The sequence below is a fragment of the Dermochelys coriacea genome, chromosome 8 (genome assembly GCF_009764565.3).
Source record: "Dermochelys coriacea isolate rDerCor1 chromosome 8, rDerCor1.pri.v4, whole genome shotgun sequence".
NCBI lineage: Eukaryota > Metazoa > Chordata > Testudines > Dermochelyidae > Dermochelys > Dermochelys coriacea.
Window position 1 is genome coordinate 32,830,257 of NC_050075.1, and position 22,325 is coordinate 32,852,581.

Sequence of the window (22,325 nt, forward strand, 5' to 3'; positions counted from 1 at the left end):
TGCTGCTCTGGTGATACGAAGCTGCTGTAACTCCATTTTACCTGTGTAGTGCATTCTGACTGCTATGATGTGCTAGTGAATCTGCCCTTTAAAATAAAAGTAAAAAATATCTCAAGGTTAATATTACTTATCCTCAAATCATTATAAATACTGCATGTTCTCTTCCTCAGCTGAGTAAGCCCTTGGAGCTGTGATCAGTGCTTTGCTAAAGTGTCAGTATAACCTTAACTGAGCATCCTGGGTTTATAATGCTTGGTTTAGCAATAATTTAAACATCCCTGTAACATGTTTACCCATACATTACTGAAATATTCACTTAGCCATAACTATATTCTAACAATTGTTTGTCTGGAAATGTATATATCATGGACCAGAATCTAATCTAATCAATGTGCTTGTTTCCACAGAGCAAGAGATCGAAATTAATTTGGAACCAGGCATTCCACATTAGTTGGAGTTAAATAAATAAAATAAATAAATAAATATCCAGAAACTAAAAATGTTTAGAGTCCAAACTGTCTTATCTCAAGCTTGGAAGAAACTTTGAAATGAAGCTATGTCCCATAATAGAAACTACTTTTTCCTGGGAAAATCTTGTGTAACAGTCTTCAGTGCACTAGATGTCATGCCATTAGTTTGGGGACCGTCAGTGTCTCTACGCAATTTGCAATAAGCATTGAAAGTAGAGTTGGAAATAGAGAACCTTCTTGTGGAAATCAGTTAAATGTTCTGAGATGATTTAGATGAACACCTCAGTGCCTACCTTTGATTCTTTTTCAGAACTGTTCTGAGGCTACTCCATTTCCTCAGTACCTCACAGGCCTGATCTACACTGCAGGGGAGGATCGATCTAAGATACGCAACTTCAGCTATGAGAATAGCGTAACTGAAGTCGACGTACTTAGATTGACTTCCCGCAGCGTCTTCACGGAGGTGAATTGACTGCTGCCGCTCCCCCGTCGACTCCGTTTGTGCCTCCTGCGGAGATAGAGTACAGGAGTCGATGGGAGAGCTCTCGGGGATTGATTTATTGCGTCTAGACTTGACGCGATAAATCGACTCCTGATAGATCAATCACTACTCGCCAATGCAGCGGGTAGTGTAGACCTGGCCACAGAGTCAAGAACTAGAACAAATTTTGAGGTGAAATAAGTTACTCCTAAGAATATCTTGAGTGTCTGCAAAAACCATCAGGGTTTATAACTCATTATTTGGCAGTAATTATATTTTTGTTTTGTTTCTGTTTTGCTTTGTGTTGTTTTGCACCAGTTGTGACAACCATACCATTGAAGTAGCTTGAATAAGTCTGCATGGATGCCCTTGGAGCATGCTGCAAGTGCTGCTTCTGTAAAAGGAGGGAATTGTTTGAACTGGAAGATAAGTGTTTTCTCTGATGAAAAACTCCTGCTCTGTTTTTCTAAAGTAAAAGGACAGTCAAGTTCTTTTCCCCAGAATCTCTTTCTATCCCATTTATATTAGATATCTTAAAGGATATTAGTACAAGTGTGATAATTTCTTTACATAAGTGGGTTACAGGAGGGCAGAAGGCATATTGATCTGAGCAATGAGAAGCCAATAATTAGTTGACTAAACAACTATCAGAGCAATAGCATGGTCAGTAGTGAACATTGCACAAGTTATCTTATATATAACCATTTTCCACAGCCTTGAAATAATGTTGCAGAATATACAAAGTTTGGATTATTCTCTGTGTTCATCAGCTCTTTGTAAACCTACTCAAATCCTCCCAAGGTTAGGTTATTTTTATTGAGCTACTCACAAACTTTTCCTGCATATTGTGGACTAGTATATCTATGGAATAAAATAGAGTAGGTTTATAGGTTGTATTGGTATAACACTGTTATTACGTAATGATTATATAATATTTTAACGTAGCTTTTTTCCTCTTGGAGTTTAGTCTGCATCTCTAAAATGTCATTTGAAGGATAGATGATTGTTTCATTCTTCTATCACTTGCCACTACTCCAGAGCATGGAGAAAAGCCGTTTATTACAGCTATATGACAGATGGCATCGATATCTTCTTCACTGAATGCCATAGACTATGGAGTATTCCAAGTTGGTTCAAAAGAACTAAAATGGGAAGGCCACAAGGAGGGGTTTGTATTGTTGTTTCTCCAGAGTATTCTCACTAGTGATGAGTTGTTACTCCAGGCATGTAGATCTATGGAGAAAGCAGCCTTTTGGGAACACAATTTATATCTGAGCCATTTTTATGTCTGTCGAAGTATTAAATGATTTGTGTGAATTTTACATGTTATTGAATGTAAAAGACTTGTTTTTCAGAATGCATTTAGCAAATGTCACATAATACAATATTAAGCAAAATAATCTGTACTGGGAAAAAAGTTGGAATGAATATTTAATTTCTAGATCTATTTTAGATATCCTAAAGACAGGATGCACAGAAAATGATATTTTAAGTAACTGAAATATTGTGGGCTATCTTTGAGTGAGTTCTCAAAAGTAATGGCACACTGTTTTATTATCATTCACCTACATGTTTTCCATGCACTTTATTCAGGAAGAGATTCAACGTCGGTTTGCTGAATGTTTGCTAATTTTTAGAATATTATTAGTTCACTGCTAGCTGTATAAACTCCGAAATGTCTGTGCTAAGTCATAGCTGAATAATCCAAATTAATTTTTGAAATCTCTTTTTAAGGTAAATTAAGTGTATAATAAATGTACAAGTCATCAGTACATACAGGACAAGTTAAGAGATTGTTTAGCTCTTAGTCTTTCAGATTCTCTGACATACAGCTTAGTCTCATATTTGACAGTATTCCATTATATATCCTATACACATAATCAAATCCAGCTTGTTGGTTTGAGAAGTCAGCAGAACATACTAAAAATATGCTCCATACATTATTAAAAGGCATTACTATCAATCATATTACAAACTGATTGCATCATGTAGAAAAGGGCAATCAAAATGTAGATGTAGTGGCTGCACATCTACAGATTCAGGCACCTAGGAACATGTGGTATTTGGCTTACCTCTGCATAGGAAACGACTTGATGCTACCTACTTGACTTATTCTGAGATACGAGTCGCTACATTCCTCAGTATGTTAAACTGTTCCTGAAAGTTCTGGATGGCTCATTTTCCTTAGATTGACTCCTAGTGCTAAATCATTTATTTCCAAAACAAGTCACTTTATGGGGCTTGTGGTATACTGAATATCTGCACGCTTATGTACAAACACTTTCTCAATATATTTAGAAAATTAACATTTAGCATTGTCACTGTAACGATTGTCTATAGTAGATTTTTATTCTATAGCAGATTTTATTTATAAATATCTGTTATGGTAAAGGAGTTTTCTACTCATTTAACATCTAAAAAAATAATGTCAGTGCATGATACGTCAATGAAGGTGTCTCTTTGTTTCTACATATCACATAAAGTATTCAGATGATACTGAGTCAGATGCCTGTCCTCCTTCCATTGGAGTTAAAAGGAGGAGCGCTTCTACTTACTTCAGTGGGAGACGGAGGAGGGTCCTAAATAGTCAGAGAGAGTAATCTAATGATTTAGCAGCTAGAATCTCAATATGTTGCTATACAGGAGAAATAATAATAAAGCTTTAAAGACTTGAGACAGATAAAAAAGGAAATTCTGAACCCAACTGTGTCAACTTAGTCTTTTGTGCTTGTACATCATAGCACATACTGAGGATTTGTCTGCTGAGCCCTCAGAACTCTGAGAAATCACACATAAAGCACCAATTCCTTCTCTCAGTAACACCTGTTACTAAATCTCCATTTCAATCAGTGGAGTTACTCCAGCTTTACACTGATGTAAATGAGAGCAAAAATGAGCCACACAATCTTGGCTTGCTCCAGTGCATTGAAATAAATGTTTTAGATAGAGAACAAAGTGGCAGTCTTACCTGGGAATTGGTTTGCTTATGTATTTTGTGTCAGAAATGCCTGGTAATCAAAATGTTTAAGAATGTAAAATAAAAACACTGAAGTGGAAGTTAGATTGGCTCCTGTCTGGGCAGGGAGTTAGGCAGGCATTATGAAGTAACTGCAAGAAAAGATTGAAAGAAGCAATTGTAACACAGCTGGACAACTCCTCCCTTATGAAAACAATGGCATAGAAAGAGAAAGTGTTGTATCTCTTGCTTTCCCTATTTGCCAATTGTGTAGTTGTATCTTTTCACTCCTATTCTTGGTTTATAAAAATCTCTTTAACAAGATTGGGCTCCCCGCATATCAACCAGCACATAATTGTATTAGCAAAACTTGTGTTTAAAAGATTTTTAAAATATTTTCCTTAAGCAGGAAAGAACTAATGAAGATGGTACCTCCATGATCCTATTTCTGAATAGCCAGTCTGTAGCTATTCACTTTGTGATTTGATCAAATGTCGGCCCTCTTCTGTTTGCTGTGTAGTTTCCCTCGTTATCAACACTGGTGGTAGCCCACGCTTCTCTGAATGTAGGCAAGAGAATTTAGGGCATACTTCGTTCCACATACCATTTGCAGCTATTGCCACGTATTTCAGAGAACCCTACAGTAGAGGCTGAAATGGAAGACTTTCTATACATTACCCAAAATAATTATTTGTTGGGATTCCTGGGTTCCATTCACAGTTTTGCTATTGGTCAGTTGTGTGATTATTACTTTTGTAACCTATTTAAATATTGATACATTTGTATTCAGGATCCATGCTGATCCACTGGGATGGATTTTTTTGTATTTACCCATGCTATACTCACTTTAGGAGTTGCATACCCCATAATACCTACAGATAGTGTCAAGTTTCAAGGCTATAATGTCTAGGTTGGTCAATATCTGATTTTAATCAATGCTTGATATCCATATAATTTCCCTTCAACCCTTCCAAAATGCAGCTGTCAAGTATCTTATTCATCCATAGATCAGACCACATCACTCCTCTTGCCTAATCCCCCACTGGCTTCCTCAGTTTAAACTTTTTGCATGAAATCCTCATTCCATTAAAGTCAATGGCAAAATTCCCGTTGACTTCAACAGGGCCTGAATGTCATCCTTTATCTTTGCCTTCAAAGCCCTACACTATTCCATCCCAATTAGTGTAATTTTTAATGGTGTCTTTGTTCATTTCTCCAGTTTCACCAACCTCAGTGCATCTGTGATTTCCTTTCTCTGTCCTTGTGCCGCCTTCTCGGCATCCTCCTTTGCATGGAACATTGCCCTAGTCCAAATATGCCAGGCCCCCACTCTCTCTTCATTTATATCCCTCGTTAATGTCACACCTATTTTGTGACCCTCCACAAATGTGTATGCTAAGTTATGTCAGACACCACACATTTTTGCTTTTAGTCCTTTCTCTGGGTTTTCTAATGATTATGACTTTTTTTTCTAATCCCTAAATTTTGAGCTCTTTTGGAGAATATTTTGCCTGTATATTGGTGTCTTGTAGAGTGCTGAGCACATATGCGACAAAAAGAAATAATACACACTACGCCAGGAAGCCCTCAATTATTCCAGGGAGTGGTGGCCCCAAGTAAAGGGAGTGCAAAAGTGTCTTAAAGCCACATGCCCCACCCCATTTTCCACCAAGGACAGCATAATCAGACTAAACAATCTGCCCCATAACATCTCCATTAAATACATTGATAGTGATGTTGGAAATAAATATGCTGTACATAGTCGAAAGAAATTGAGCAGGAATACTGTAAGTATATGTGTGGTTTTATTTTGGAGGGAGGGTCGGTAATATTATTCTTTATACATAATTAAAAATGAATTGATATTTTAGAGGCATTATGTAGGAAGAAAGTTACATGGACAAAGCAATACCGAAGCCACTAATTTTATAAAAAATAGCAGGAAATGGAGGAAATTAACATGGCAATACTTTGTAAATATGTTTTCATCATCATGATAGTTTAAAAGAATGTATTGCTTAGCTTAATGATTTAGAAGACAATCAGATACTAAAGAACAAATGCATGAAAATAGCTGAGTACATTGATTAAAAAATAATATAGTACAAAAACAAAGGAAGGTAAAATGCACATCGGTTTGTACATAGTTTAGATGTAATTGCTTATACTAGTTGTAATAAGGCAGAATGTTATTTAAGAGCAGCTTAATTAATTTAATCTGTACATATGGAAGGTATACAGATAATGAAATAAGATTACATTTAATGTATTTCAAAATCTGTTTTTCACCCAAAAATGTTTACTTAGGGATCTATAAACATAATTAATTAAAAATAGGAATACTGGGTTTTTTGGCTGCATGTGATATAAATACATGAGATTATTATTGAAAACCTACTGGGAATGGTAGTTTTAACAATAAATAACTGCTAGTTTTGAGGAATGTAATTGAAAAACCAATGTTCCAATTTTCATCAAGGTGGTTTGAAGGACATCTTTAAAAATACATATTATTTAAACTATTTTTCACATAAATGATTTAACCAAACCATCTGCTAAATTTTATATTCAATTGTATACTTTTTAGGAAAAGCCTAAACAAGAAAGTTTTTGTATGCTGTGTAAACTTATTCATAACCTCTATTTTACCCTCAGCTGTTAGGTAAAGGGTCAGATTTTACTAACATGGCTAATAGGACATAAATACAGACATTTTCACATGGTGTACCATGTAAATGTAAACCTTTGTAGTTACAAGTTTTTGTAGCAGGAGAATTGTTTTAAAAGGCATGTAATTTATTAGCTATCAGTAGCTGCTTTATTGCCTTGCCGCGCTGCAGTAATAAATAAAAGAAAGTGAACTGATTTTACAAATGGCACACAAGGTGCACATTTTGTGAAAAAAGTCTTTTTTTTTAAAGAATTGGCATTAAATCCTTTTTTTGTGATGACAAAGAGGCTAAGAGTGCAAACTGTATTTTCTGTTTATCGAAAACAGTGTCTTTTTTTCTCGGGGGCATTTTTTCCTATGATCATCAAGGGATTTCAAAAGCAATAAAGTGTGGAATCATTGTTCGACTTGAACAGTATTAAAACTTAGGTTTTAATTTCAGTGAAGTAATAAGATTTGAACCTGTCTCACATTACAGCACTGTAAGGCATTTAGCAATTGTATTTTAAAGGAGGTTTTTAAAATGCAGCTCACTTGTAAGCTAACTGTCTGTCTAGTAATTAATAGTTTCTCTTCAGCACAGGCTGTTGTGATCTTACTAAGAAATCTCAGTTTTTGTTAATAACAAATTATGATAATTGTAAGGATGTTAATTCTTAATTAGTTTAAACCTTCAGTCATTTTTTGCTCCTTTCTGAGAATGATTTTAAAATGAAGACAAAGAAAAAAAGTGGTTTAAGGGATTCAACATAATTTTCAGCTTCTATTTTTTTTAAAATGTGACACAGCTACCTGTAAATTTCAAGAAATGTTATTACCTGATTAAGAACCTACTTCAGCCTCCTGCCAAGAATGAATTAAGTATTTTATGCATACGCACTGCTTATAAATCATGAATGTTAAATATTTTTACACAGAAGTACATATAGGATAACGCTGCATAGAAAGCCAACTGTTCCCTGTACTCATGTGTTAAAGCCTAGAACATTGAGACTTACTTGTACTGCTTAGCAAAAGACATAAAGGTTTAAAATACAAATGTTTCTTCAGATCAGCTTGACAACATATTGGCTAATGAGACAGTATTTACCATTGTGAATAGCAGTTGCAAATAATTACATGCAGTTTAAAGAAAAAGTTTTACACAAAGATGCATGTTCAAAACAGCCATCAGTGTTTAACATTTGAGTAGTGAGCTATGACCTTTCATGATGATTTTGAACAGTAACTGCCTCCATTAGCCATAAGGTTTGTTTCTTTATTTTAGTAGATGGCCTAGATTGTAAATATTAGAGGATCTAAAATAAATCAACACATTATCCTAAGGATACAAAATGTAAGAGCTATTTGTGGTTGGAAACCTTTGACAGATAGTTTGGATGAAGCAGATGATTGCCCGCCTCTCGTATCTGGCCTCCATTGCTCTGCCTGCAGGCAATTTAGTGTTATAGTTGTATATTGATGTCAGGGTTACTACTGAGTGGCTAGCAATGACAGATGTCTATAATTACAGGCAATGCTTCCAGTATTTCAGAAGAGCCAGCCTATGTTGAACAATTATCTTATTTCTGGCTTGCCAAAGAGTGTTGTTCAAATTGCTAGTATTAGCTATGGGGACTGTAACACCTCTCCTAATGCCTTGGGATAAATGTGCAAAAGGCAGTCAGATATACAACTTAAATACAAAATCTTTTTAAAACAAGTAATACTGATAAGATTCAAATACTTAGGGCTTGATGCTGAAAGGTGCTCAGTACCAGCAGCTACTATTGAGGTCAATGGGAATTGCAAATGTTGAACTCTTCTTACAAATAGACCATTATCATTTAAATGATTAGTTTATTATTTACATGTATCTGACAAAATCTTAATGCATATCAGAGTTCTGAGTGTGCCATTGATCTAGATGAAGTTAAGCACTTAAAGTAGAATTGAATTTACCATCTTTTTATAGCTATAACTGCAAGTAGGAATATAACCCCATAAGATCACTAGTTTTTTCTAAATGTAGCTCTTTCCTTTCGCAGTTTTCTGACTGAAGTGAAATTTGCTCTCATGTCCATATAATATTGGTTAAACTCAATCATTAAAGGGTATCAAAGCAGTATTTAGGTTTCCCATTAAATACCTGACTGCATATGGAGCTTGAATCTCTGCTATAATGCTGATCACCTCCTGGAAACTGCTGCCACAGAGTGGGACACTGAAAGCCTACAAATTTAGGCAAGAAGGATAGACGGGCATGGTTCTGAAATTAATAGAGCTTTTGATGAGAACCACTAGCATTTGATCAAATGTGCACCAAAATGCACATACTTAAACAGATGGAGGCTGGAAGTCGGAGAGAATGCAATTTAAAAAACCCCACCACGGATAGTGACTAAGTAAATATACAAAGTATTATTTACAATTTAAATATATTTAAGTGGTTTACTTAATAGGGATGGATTTAACCAGATACTTAGAGTTAAACATGTGCTTAAGTGCTAGGCTAAATGAAGGCCTAATAGATCAATTAAAATGTCTAGCAGAAAAAAAAGAGAACAAAAATTTAAATTATCTTCAATTACGTGAATGTTTGAAGGGCCATGGATACATCTTGTATATTGACCATCCAAAATACCTTTAAACTAGTGACTGCTGGCATCTTCAGTTAGATCAAGTGTAACCCTTTTAATGCTTAAGAATTCAATATTTTGCTTCAATATTGAACGTCCAACTTCTTTTTATGATTATCAATCCAATATAAAGACAGAATGGAATTTGCTTTGTAGGCATTTTACACTGGCTTCTTACTCTCTACTGTCACAATATATCATAATTTTTTTAGAACCAAGTAGTAGATTCAGAAATGTCAATTTGCATAAATAAGCCTAATTTTCTGTTTCAGAGTGACCTCTTGCTCAGCGCTGCTTCTTACTTTTCAAGCTCTCAAACTGTGAGGGTGGCCAAATTGGATTTTTTTCCTCTCAGTAATAAATAAAAATGAAAACTTTGTCCAAAGAGTATTGTGCCTATATTTGGGCTACACCCATAACCACAGGGCTGGACCAGCAACAGTCCCAATAGTTTTGTACTAAGAGCATCAGAAATGCAAATCACTCTCCAAAGAAACTCGTTATTCTCCTCAATATGCCTTCAAGGTGGGCAGTTACCTTCAAGATGGAAGGCAGGGGGACAACAGAGACCTTGGGAAGAGATTGGAAATATCAAAGGCAGGATGAGGAAAATGAGTGGATTTCACTCACCACTTCAGAGAAATTCGATTAAATAAAAAGCAATTTCCATTAAAACGATTCTCTCAAGTGGGAAGTGCACACTTCAGATGGAGAGGTGGGGAATTTGCAATCCTGGCACCATGGTTTCCTGTGAATCCTGTTCCTCCAAGTAAGCTAATGGGAATGAGACAAGAATAACCCATGATGGTAGCATTAAGTGCTGATATAATTAGAAGCTGTGCAGATGAGCACATCATTTCTGTGATGATAAAACATTCCCCCAGTTTTGTGGGGAGAGAGCATCCTTGATGCTGGCATTGAGTCAAAGGGATGTTCGTACATATGTATAGTATGCTCATGCTTCTTCCTCTGATGCTACAGCTGAGTTGCAATCACATTATTCTGATTATTATAGTCACTAACTACTATTTTAAAATGACATTTTATAGAATGCCTATGCCAAGCAAAGGATTTCCCTCTACACTATTTTTATTAAACTTGATATACATCTAGTGTATAAATGTATCATACTATTCATGTCATCGGTACCCTTCCTCCTCTGCTAGTTGGGGGGGGCAGAGGCAGGTGGCAACAAATGGGAGAATGGTGCTTTGATGCCCACAAGAGGGTCAACTCATCCCCTGTTCTCATAGTTTCTGGTTGAAAGTCCATAAATACCTATTTTACTTTCCGACCCCCCGACTCCTCCAATATCTGTATCGTACAGATGCTCCCCGACTTATGCGAGTGTTCCGTTCTGGAACTCCTTGCATAACTCAAATTTTGCATAAGTCGGAAACGTATCTCCAACCATTATGCAAAAAAAAACAAAAAACTCGCCTATTTCTATCTTACGGAACTTTTTTCATAAGTGCAGATTTGCATAAATTGGGTTTGCGTAACTCGGGGAGCATCTGTATTCCTAAGTTAGGGAGCTAAACATGCAGCTAAAGATGAAATGGCTCACCTCGCTACTCAGCATATTCTGTTGGCCTGGTTCAGTTCTGAGCTGGGGATCTTGAGATCTCACTTTTTAAGACAAGTCCCTGTCCATGTTGTAACTGTTCAGGAATACAGGCATTCTTGGTAGCATAGTTCAGGGCTTGCACAGTGTTCTCCTCTTTGTGCTCAGGTAAATGAGTTTGGAAAGCTTGAATTATCATCTCAGTCCCTTCTCCTTACTGTCCTGGATGACAGTTAGCCTGATAGTCAATTCCTTGACCTATTAAGTAGGGAAGTTAGCAGCTCTGTGCTGTATGTTTGTTTCTGTGTATTGGGTTCTTTTTCTCTTAGCTTTTTAGGCCAACTATTTAAACCTGGGAGCTCAAACTTTCAAAGTCATTGAGAGGGGATCTGGAAGTTCAGTTCCTGTCGATTTTACTGCGAATTGGGCTTACAAATCCCTTAAGCAACTTTGGAAATTTCATTCTGGGTGCCTAAACAAAGGCACCTAAATCTATATTTAGGCACATGTATTTTTTAGATTTTCAGAAGCCTCTAAAGATCAAGCCATTTATTTAGGTGTCTAACTTAAGCACTCAGCTCCTGACCCGTGATGCACTGGTAGGGTATGTAGGAACTGGGGCTGGCTCCACTAGCCCCTTCACAATAAGTGCAAAATTCCAAACTAAGGGCTAGGTAGTGACCAGTATATGGCCCAGCATATGCACCAAACACCAAGGAGATGTAGTCAGTCCCTCTAGGCCTCCAAACAGATATACTGTTCTGTGCAGCATATACTTGAGGAAGGCTCATACTGCTCCTTTTTGGAAAAATAGTAAGGAGTGTTCCAGAGTAATTCCACACCCCACCCCACCCACCCACCTCTTCTGCATTAACATCAAGGCTCAGCCTGCAGCTGTTACCACTTGGCTCCTGCCCAGCTGGCTTAGAAATAGTAAAGGCCTAGTTTTTCCCTCAGTATCTGATGACAAAATACTTTAATGTTGTGTTCTACATTAGTACTTATTCTCTGTAGCAAGGCCTGGAGAGTATCAGGAAATTATAACATCTTAAGCGCACATTTATTGTGTGCCTAAGGGTAATAACTTTACTGTAGTTTTCTAAAGATTCATTATCCAGAATCTTAATTCATTATAACGTCTTTTATGAAACATATAGAATCAACATTTTCTTGTATTTTCTTATTTGCACAGTGTGTGAGATTCATTGCTCTGTTTTAATTTGTTTCATGTGGTGCATTTGAGTACATTCCATACAGTGCCGTTATTGAATTTCTGTGACTGTCATTATATAGCCATACAACCTTTAGGAACTCATATTCTGAGTTTCCCAGTTCTGTAATCTGTTTCACATTTAAGGATTGACATAATTAGCTTCTTCAGAGTTGTAATGATAGTTCCAAAAAACAAAGCTAAACATATCTAGGGCCAAAAGATTACCTGAGCATAGAGCAATAAAACTTTAATTTTTACAATGCTTGCTATATTATATCTCTATATTTTCTTAAACTATAATTAAGTTCAAGCGAGTTGCTTCATGAAAATTTGTCTCTGCCCATGTATTTATATATCTCTCCTTCTTTTTCTCCCTTCCTGTTTTGTAGTGTAGCAAATAAACTTCAAATTAGTTGGGGGGAAAGAGTAGCAGTATGTTATTTGAGTAGCTGATGAATTAGATGAATTTTGGATCACAGAATGTGCCCTCACTTGTTCACAAGCTCAGCTATTGTCTACTGTAAACCTCTAAGTACTACTGAGTTAGTATTAATGGTACAGATGAAGAAAGTATATGTTTTGACAATGGTTCACAACATCCTCATCCTACACATGCTCCTTTCCTTCTGACAATATTATTCATTTACTACCCAATTTACTGTGCTGGTCACATGCCTTCCCTTCACAATCATGTCAGTTTCTCTGTTGCTTGATTACTGTGTTATCCGTTGCTTGTTTACTGTGTGAAATCATAGAAACAAAGATCCTAGCCAGTGCTTCCTTTATACAGTCTTCAGTACGTGTGGCAATGAAGGAGTCCCTATCAGTGTAGGGTGAAGTTACCACTAGTCCATATTTTCATCCCATGAGCTCAGCTTGCAGAATGGTTAAATCCAGAATTAAATTGGGAACCTCAAAATTTGGTGGTGTTTCATTTTCTTATTGTGAAATAAGATAAATATCAGTTGCATTGTGGTGATGTTACAACATGACCACACAGCTCTATAACCTGATGCTGGGTCTGCATGTGAAGTTGCGATATTGGGGCTGGGCTGAGAAAAGAGTATTGAAAATTCTAAAGATGACAGAAAATTAATTATTCCTTTGGCAGTTTCCTTCCAAATTATGGTTAATCCTCCCACTAATGTAAGAGTTATAAAAGGGCTTGAATGCACCAGTATTGGTGCGATACTGCTGCCTAGGGTAATTCAGGATGCAGGTATTTCATGAAAGTACGTCACCATGCAATTCTTTTGTGGCTTCACCCAACTGAGTACATATATGGCACCTATATTTAACTCAATGAGCAGAACCAAAAGAACCTGATTCAATTTTAAATTGGAAGTTTAAAATGAGGGCACTTCAGGGGGGACCATGCCACATCACCCGAAGGCCCAACTGGCAATATTACCCTCTGCCCCTTAAATACATTCCATACTCTTCTGTTAAAATTTTGCAACTCATTGTATGTCCAAACATAACAACTGACTAATGACTACCTTCAGGAGTCCGAAAAAATGGTACTTACCAATGTTTGCATTCTGTTGCTATGGAGGCCAAAACTATGGAGTTGCTCAATGCAAAAGCATATTTCGTTTTGGGTAACAATGTCACTATGCATGTTTAAAATTTTGTAGTTTCAGAACAAACCTTAAATCCAAGTAAGACTGTGTAGTTGACTAATGTCTCCTATACTGTATTAGGATATTGCCACTTGCCTCTGGAAATGGCAAATCTTAATATTTGGCTAAGAAGGAAAAGATTTCTGGGTTACAGAAGGAAAGCTAACCTAAAATGTAACTAGAAAAGGAATACTTGTGGCACCTTAGAGACTAACAAATTTATTTGAGCATAAGCTTTCGTGAGCATGCATCCGATGAAGCGAGCTGTAGCTCACGAAAGCTTATGCTCAAATAAATTTGTTAGTCTCTAAGGTGCCACAAGTAACTCCTTTTCTTTTTGTGAATACAGACTAACACGGCTATTACTCTGAAACCTAAAAAGTAACATAACTCCACTATTAAGTTCTCCGCACCATAGATAGAGAAGGAATTGCATGAGTGTGAGAAACGTTGGAACACCAAACCAGCATGCAGTGTTGGAACCAGCAAACCCTGGTTTTGTTTAGATTTTCACACAAATGTAGAGAGAGAGTACGAAATAAGTGGTACTGTCAGTGACACCTATGATTAAGGTTGTATAACACTTTTTTATATCTATATTACCTAGTGTTTATTGAAGATGGGTTTTAACCACTTCATTATCTACTGCAAATTTGCTAAAGATTTATGTCATCTTACAAAATGTGTAGTAATCTTTAAAACAAGCACTGTATTCATACACTGACTTAAAATGACCCCTGTCACGTGAAAACAAATCAGATTGTTGCTGTTAATGAGCTTTTCAATTTACTATTCAGTGTATCAGATAAGTAGATTGAAGAGGTAATGATCCTGTTTAGCACTCAAGCTTGGCTGTCAGATCCTAGTAGTTGAACCAAATCCTCAGGGACAAAAGCGTTGACACAGTTCTTGATGGGATAATGGGAATCAAAGCTAATGGATGATAAAAGGAGTAGTAAGAGTTACAAGGATAATTGTGGATTAAAGCACTGCTCTTTGTCAACATTGACTGCTGTTCCAGTATTTTATTTGGTAAACTCTGGTATGGTGAGAGCCTCCTTTGACAACAGAACACAATGCTAATATAGCAGGTGAGCACTTGTGCTCACATTTCCCATCACAGGAAGGAAAACATCTGAATATCAATATATGTTAGTAAGGAATGCAAACCTTTCTGGTGAAAAGATTTGATGTGAAAAAAGTAGAAAACAAATAAAGAGGTTAAACTTTTGCACAAACAAAAATTGGTTAGTATAACTTGTTTCAGTGGCATAGTATTTACAGTTCAAGTACCAGACTGTGTGTTTTGAATATTAAATGATAGTTCTTTAAATATTTAACATTACTTTTTTCAAGGTATATGAAGGGATTGCACTATCTATAATAAAGAATTTTAGTATTCCAATTGTCTAGTTCACCAAAGATTTTTGTCACTATATGATAGTCCTATTAAAAGTTGACATTTTTACATATACTAGAAATAAATATATCCTTGCTGGTATCTCCAGTTATTGCACAAATTGTATTTTGTCATTACTTTATTGTATTCCAATTTGAAATCTGTAGGATATGAAAACATATCTACTTGCTCCATCATAGAGTTAAATACTGGCATTTCCTAAAAGTGACTTAATGGGGTGGCATCACTAGCAGCGGTGGAAATGGGTATAAACAAGAATGATATCCTACGAGAAGTATTCAATATCTGAATTCATTGCAATTTATAAGTGTGATAAGTAATGTTTCAGAATAAAATTGGCAGCTAGATGGCACCAGCCTTTCATCGTTGGGTGGCTTAAGTTACACGTGTTGTGACTTTGGTGATCTCATCCTAGATCTTAATACATACTTGCCCTGAGCACATAATATGGCAGAATTGCATACAGTTGGTACTCCTTTCTTTGGTGGGATTTAGGGTTAAAATAGGAATACTTAAGGACTAAACTAAAATGCACTAGTTGGTAGAGTTGTGTTTGACCCAGGTCTTTAATGAAAAGCAAGGGTGCTGTAGCTCAAAATGAGATGCACTGGCAGAACAACATGAAGAATTTTGCCAAACGCCTGTTCCTCCTCTCTCAGATTCTAGTAGAGTTCTATTAAGTAATTACTTTCGTGGTCACTAAAAATGTCACCAAAGTTTGTAAAGAACTTGTAGTAATGCTAACTGTGAGACATAATGCTGCTGTATCTGACTTGACCTGCTGAGTCAAGTCATCCCTCTAAATGGCAGAATATAAGGAAAACTTAAGAGTTAATCAATGTCCTGGACCTGGCATGAAGGGTGATCGAAAATCACACAACTCAATGTCTTTACGTTACTTGGAAGGGAAGGGAAAGCCCACAATTGGATGCATGGGGAATGCCTAGTTCTACCTGATTACATCAGTGAAAATGCAACAACTTACCAAATGTAAGCTAAGGTGCAGGAGCAACATTTAAACCGATGCTGCTAAGGCTAGAGAGTGGTGGAAGGTATTGCTTTGCTGCACCCCATAGAGGCTGCTTATAAAGCGCCATTACCTCCAAAAGAGGAAGTGGTTTGCTCACTAAACCACAGAGTAAGTGTATGCTTATACTGAGTATTTACCACTTCTGTTTGGGAGGATATGGTTAAGCAGGGGTGAGTGAAAATCTGTTAGCCCCAAATTCCTGAATCATTGCCTTGGAGGATATGAGTCATCTATATATGTGATTTAGCCAGGGCCAGATGGATTGAGAGAATAACCCACATTCATGCTTGTATCCTTCAGCTGCATAAACAGAATGTGGAACGGTTAATATATTTTTGAAATAACATTTTTGATACTCGTAAATGTCTATAATGTATTACTGTTGAAATGTTTATTTTCAGGTGTATGCCCGAATGTCAGAAGTCTTAGGAATAACAGATGACAACCATGTTCTAGAAACATTTATGGCAAAAATGTGAGTTTGTGCTTGAGTTCTATTCTATACATTCTTTTGTTTTGTCTTTAATGTTTATCCATAATCAAAGTTTAAATTTTAAATACCCAGTTGAATTTTAATGAGAAAAATTCTAGGTGTTTTCATAAATAGTTTTAAAAATTGAGACATGGGGTAAAATTTTCAAAAGAGCCTAGGTGCCATTTTGGGCTCCTAAATGCTGCCTGTCAATGGGACATAAGCTCCTAGCTGCCTAAAATGCTTTTGAAAATGGGATTGAGGAGCCTTGACCCCGATACGCTTTTGAAAATATTGCCGTTGGTCATTATGATCTTCAGTGTGTGTGCGTACACATGCTCTACACACATCTATTCTTTTTCTCTGTGGCTTAGCCTGCTAGGCCACCGGGCTTTCCTCTCACTTGTATAATGGGCAGTCCTCTCACTTGTACACTGGTAACAGCCAGGAAAGACAATCAGCCAAACTGAAGTAACTTCACTCTCTTTGGTGGCATCTCATCCTTTTCTCCCCAGTTTGATACTCACCACATTACAGTACAAATGCTGGGAAGTGAGCTCTATGTCTTGCTTATAGTCGCACTCCAGAATTTTCAAAAGAAAAGAGTTGGAAGCTCACTGAATGGGGCAAAATCCCTCCCCTAAGAAAATATAGATTCAGACAGGGATGAGACCATGGAAGACCAAGGTTTGTGAAGCAGCTAGGGAAGATTATAATCACCAGCCCTCTCTCCTGTGATACTTCCTTAATAAATTAATTCTACCTGCCATCACAATGTTCAAATAGATTTTTTTATTCTCCCTCTGAAAATACCTCTAAAACATTATCAGATATCTTCATGTCTGTTCTCAGGCACCCTCTGTGGTTTCCTGGGGGCATACTTTTCTTTTTCTCATGTCCAGCAAGCCCCAGTTTTTGCAAGTTCTACCCAGTCTTTCTGCCTATATCAAGACTAGATGGATTCCCTTCTGAGGCAGACAGGGTTTCCTCTGAAACTGAGGTTTAATCCCTGAAGCAAGCCAAAAGAGTTTCTCAGGGAAGAGTAGGGACATCTGCTCCAAAATGTGAAGGCCTCCAGGAAAACACAGATTCTAAAGGTCTCCCTGTGTTCCTGGGAATGGAAAAGGAAGAGGGCACCTTTCCTCTCTATCCCACCCAAATTGGCTTCCTCTAAATCTGGTCTATATAGACTTACAAATGGTTTTCAATAGGGCATTGTCATTGCTAGGAATACACCCAACTAGAACCATAAGATTAACCATAACCGGTTGATACAATACTAAATATAACAGTAATAAGTCAACAGGACTAGATGGTATTCACCCAAGAGTTCTGTAGGAACTCAAATGTGAAATTGCACAACTACTCACTGTAGTCTGTAACCTATCATTTAAATCAGCTTCTGTGCCAAATGACTGGAGGATAGCTAATGTGATGCCAATTTTTAAAAAGGGCTCCAGAGGTGATCCCGGCAATTAAAGGCCAGTAAACCTGATTTCAGTACCGGGCAAATTGGCTGAAACTATAGTAAAGAACAAAATGGTCAGACACATAGATGAACATAATTTGTTGGGGAAGAGTCAACATGTTTTTTGTAAAGGGAAATCGTTCTTCACCAATCTACTAGAATTCTTTGAGGGTGTCAACAAGCATGTGGACAAGGGGGATCCAGTGGTTATAGTGTACTTAGATTTTCAAAAAGCCTTTGTCAAGGTCCCTCACCAAGGGCTCTTAAGCAAAGTAAGCTGTCATGGGATAAGAGGGAAGGTCCTCTCATGGATTGGTAACTAGTTAAAAGATAAAAGAAAAGGAGTACTTGTGGCACCTTAGAGACTAACAAATGTATTTGAGCATAAGCTTTCGTGAGCTACAGCTCACTTCATCGGATGCACTTGGTGGTGCATTTTCCACCAAATGCATCCGATGAAGTGAGCTGTAGCTCACGACAGCTTATGCTCAAATAAATTTGTTAGTCTCTAAGGTGCCACAAGTACTCCTTTTCTTTTTGTGAATCAGACTAACACGGCTGCTACTCTGAAACTAGTTAAAAGATAGGAAACGAAGGGTAGGAATAAATGGTCAGTTTTCAGAATGAAGAGAGTTAAACAGTGGTGTCCCCCAGGGGTCTGTACTGGGCCCAGTCCTATTCAATATATTCATAAATGATCTGGAAAATCGGATAAACAATGAGGTAGCAAAATTTGCAGATGATACAAAATTTCTCAAAATAGTTAAATCCCAGGCAGACTGAAAAGAACTACAAAAGGATCTCACAAAACTGGGTGACTGGGTAACAAAATGGCAGATGAAATTCAGTGTTGATAAATGCAAAGTAATGCACATTGGAAAACATAATCCCAACAATAAAATGATGGGGTCTAAATTGGCTGTTATCACTTAAGAAAGAGATCTTGGAGTCATTGTAGATAGTTCTCTGAACACATCCACTTAATGTGTAGCGGCAATCAGAAAAGCAAACAGAATGTTGGGAATCATTAAGAAAGGGATAGATAATAAAACAGAACATATCATATTGCCTCTGTATAAATCCAGGGTACACCCACATCTTGAATACTGTGTGCAGATGTGGTCTCCCCATCTCAAAAAAGATATATTAGAATTGGAATGGTTCAGAAAAGGGCAACAAAAATGATTAGGGGTATGGAACGGCTTCCGTATGAGGAGAGATTAATAAGACTGGGACTTTTCAGCTTGGAAAAGAGACGACTAATGGGGGGATATGATAGAGGTCTATAAAATCATGACAGGTGTGAAGAAAGTAAATAAGGAAGTGTTGTTTACTCCTTCTCATAATGCAAGAAACCCCAGTTTCAATCACCAAATGAAATTAATAAGCATCTAGTTAAAACAAACAAAAGGAAGTATTTTTTCACACAACGCACATTAGCCAGAATGGGCGGGAATGGTGTCCCTAGCCTCTGTTTGCCAGAAGCTGGGAATGGGCGACGGGATGTATCACTTGATAATTACCTGTTCTGCTCATTCCCTCTGGGGCACCTGGCATTGGCCACTGTTGGAAGACAGGATACTGAGCTAGATGGACCTTTGGTCTGACCAGCATGGCCATTCTTATGTTCTAACTTGTTCTTTTCTACAGTGACTACAAACGTGTTTAACATTCTGTAAGTTAACATGACTTCTCCAGGTCGTTTTCTACCGTGACCTAACTTCCTAATGAAGACAAGACCTAAATGGCTTCCTTTCACCAAGATAGTCTGCTGTTTTAGCTTGCTTTAAGAAAACTGTCTGACCCCTCAAATCTAATGTTTCTCTAAAGAAACCCTATGAGCTAGGTCAATGGAATGGGGATGAATAGAAAAATATTTGTTCGGGGGCCTACACAATTCTATACTACATATTATTTTTCTTTTGTGTCCAGATCAGCTGTCAGTCAGCTGACCGAGGTCCAAAAATCTCAGGATTTTTGTGTTTTCCAAACCCACACTCTGCCCACACATGCAGGGAGCGGGAGAGTATCAAATCTGGTGATCTGGCAGAGAGGAGTGTTGTGGGAAGGAGGGCCTTTCATCTGCTAACTATCCTGTGTGTCTTGAGGGTAAATCATAATAGTTCCCCTAATAATAAAAAAAAAAAAAAAAAAAAACCAGAAACATGTCCACGTATTGTATCTTTTTCTCCTTTCCCCTTTTCTGTAAATAGGCTTGGCAGAATTCAGAGTGGTTTTTTTATCATTTTGATGGATAATATCAATGTTTGTTTAAGCATTTTTTAAAATGTTTGTTTTAAATTTTCACAATTGCATGAAATAATTTAAGCAGTAATTTTTTATTTTTATCAATTTAAATTTTCACATTTTGGGGAAATTTTGTGTGGGTCAGACAATGGTGGAGTCAAGACAATAATTATTTAATGACAGTAGATGTTGAGATTCAAAAAGTTAAAGCTTTATAACTGTTAACACAAATTGTCAACATCACATGTCAAAATATGCAAAGTAAATATCCTTAAATCAAACTCTAATAAATTCTCAAGCTGCATTTTTTTACTTTGCCTATCTGTAAATATTTTTGTCAGTTTGTATGTATACAGTGAAATCTACATTTACTGATATTTACCAATAAAAATCTAATCCTTCCAACCTTATTTATAAACTGTTTCTACCTTGACTTGATTATTTGTAATGTGGTTGGGGCAGGGATCATGTTGAGTTCACTTATCTATATAGCACCTAGCATTCTTATGTGGGATTCAAGAATAAATAATAATAAATAAATAAAAATTGTTTCCAGGAGGTGAACAGAGCTGAGGATTTGTTCTGTCCTGCCATGGTAAAAATACATTCTACCTGCTAGTGCATATTCCTGGGCAAATTTCTGTACACCTTCTCTATGTACTACAGACATCAGCTAATGCAGCAGTGGTTGGCTGAAGTGTGCTTAGAACAGCCTTCCCCAGAGAAGACCTTTTTTGTTAGGAAAACAGGTGAAAGAGGTCATTATGGGTATTTCATCATTCATTCCCCTTCCTCTGCCCCATTGGAGCAGCTTTTAGCTTCTGAATGCTGTATTCCTACCCACCTAGTATATTTTAGGATACTGTATTAAGAACTGTTTTGAACAGAACAAGCCACAGGAAAACAAATTAGGTTTCCCCTTGCCTGTGAATGTGTTTCCTGTGACTTGGTCAATCAGCACAGAGACTACCCTTAATGGACACTTGTCCTGCAGTTTCTGGAAGAAGCACTGGCTAGGGAATTAGGCAGTCCTAACCTTAATTCTTTGAGTTCAAAATGGAGTAAAACTAGGAATCAGAGGAGGATCCATTGTATCGAGTATAGATGCTTCAGTTTGATTGGCTGTCTTTCCTTCTGTTGCTACCAATGAGAGGAAAACTTTGTGTCTTGTGCCCTATGACCAACTCACAGAAAATCAATTAACAGGTAAGAGGATAAGTTCTACATGCATTTAATTTTGTCATGTATGTCTTTGCATAACCAATGTAAACTAAGCAGTAATGAAATCCTATGTATATGCTTAGCATTTTAATGCCATCTGGAACACTTCTGAAAAAGTTTAAAAAACAATCCTAGTTTTCGATGACATGTTCTGTATTTTTCTCATTTCTCCTCCTTCATGATTTATTACATTTGTATGAAAATAGTATCTTTGTTTATGAATTTTTCATTGATTGCACTGGAGATAATTTTGGTATCACAAAAGGAGTATTTATTTCTTAAAGTGGAGAATAAGCAGTAAATACTGTTATCAAATGACAAATCTATTTTCTGTACACCTTTTTATGTCCCTAGCCATTAAAATAAACTGTATACTTACCAACAATAGTGTGCTTAGTGTAAATCTGAACTAGAGTCCATAGTATACTGACACAGCAAATAAAACATTATGGGTCAGTCCTGACTGGCAATATTTCTGTTGCTTTATTCCTTGGCCTAATCTGAGCAGATTCTAACATCTGTGCCAGATAGTCTGCATATTTTATACTATGGACACATGACTACACTGAGATTACTAGTCACTTTCCCTTGTGAGCCAAGTCAATATCTTAACCCAGGGATGGGGAACCTATGGCCCACAGGCCTGATCCGGACCACAGCTTTATTTCATCCAGCCTGTGGAAAGTCTCCACGCCATGGGCTGGAAACCCTGAGCCTTGGCGCCCCTCCACAGGATTGGAGCCGTGAGCTCTAACTCACCCTGCTGCTGGGGGAAGCTAGGGTTGCCAGGCCGTTAAATATCCAGTCAGCTCCACGCAGCTCCTGGAGGCAACCAACATGTCCCTGCAGCTTAGGTGCCGGGGCAGTCAGGA

At 37.1% G+C, this 22,325-nt stretch overlaps 1 protein-coding gene across 6 annotated transcripts in view; it reads left to right on the plus strand.

Moving 5' to 3' along the window:
• The window catches only part of RANBP17 (RAN binding protein 17), a 256,018-nt gene that overhangs the window by 128,228 nt on the left and 105,465 nt on the right, over positions 1 to 22,325 (plus strand). For 4 of the 6 annotated variants that reach the window (XM_038413649.2, XM_043491410.1, XM_038413647.2 and 1 more), the window contains exon 15: positions 16,447 to 16,520. The exons of the other annotated variants lie outside the window; for them this stretch is intronic. In XM_038413649.2, the coding sequence (XP_038269577.1) occupies positions 16,447 to 16,520 (74 nt within the window). The remainder of the gene's footprint in view (positions 1 to 16,446; positions 16,521 to 22,325) is intronic. 6 annotated transcript variants of the gene reach the window in all.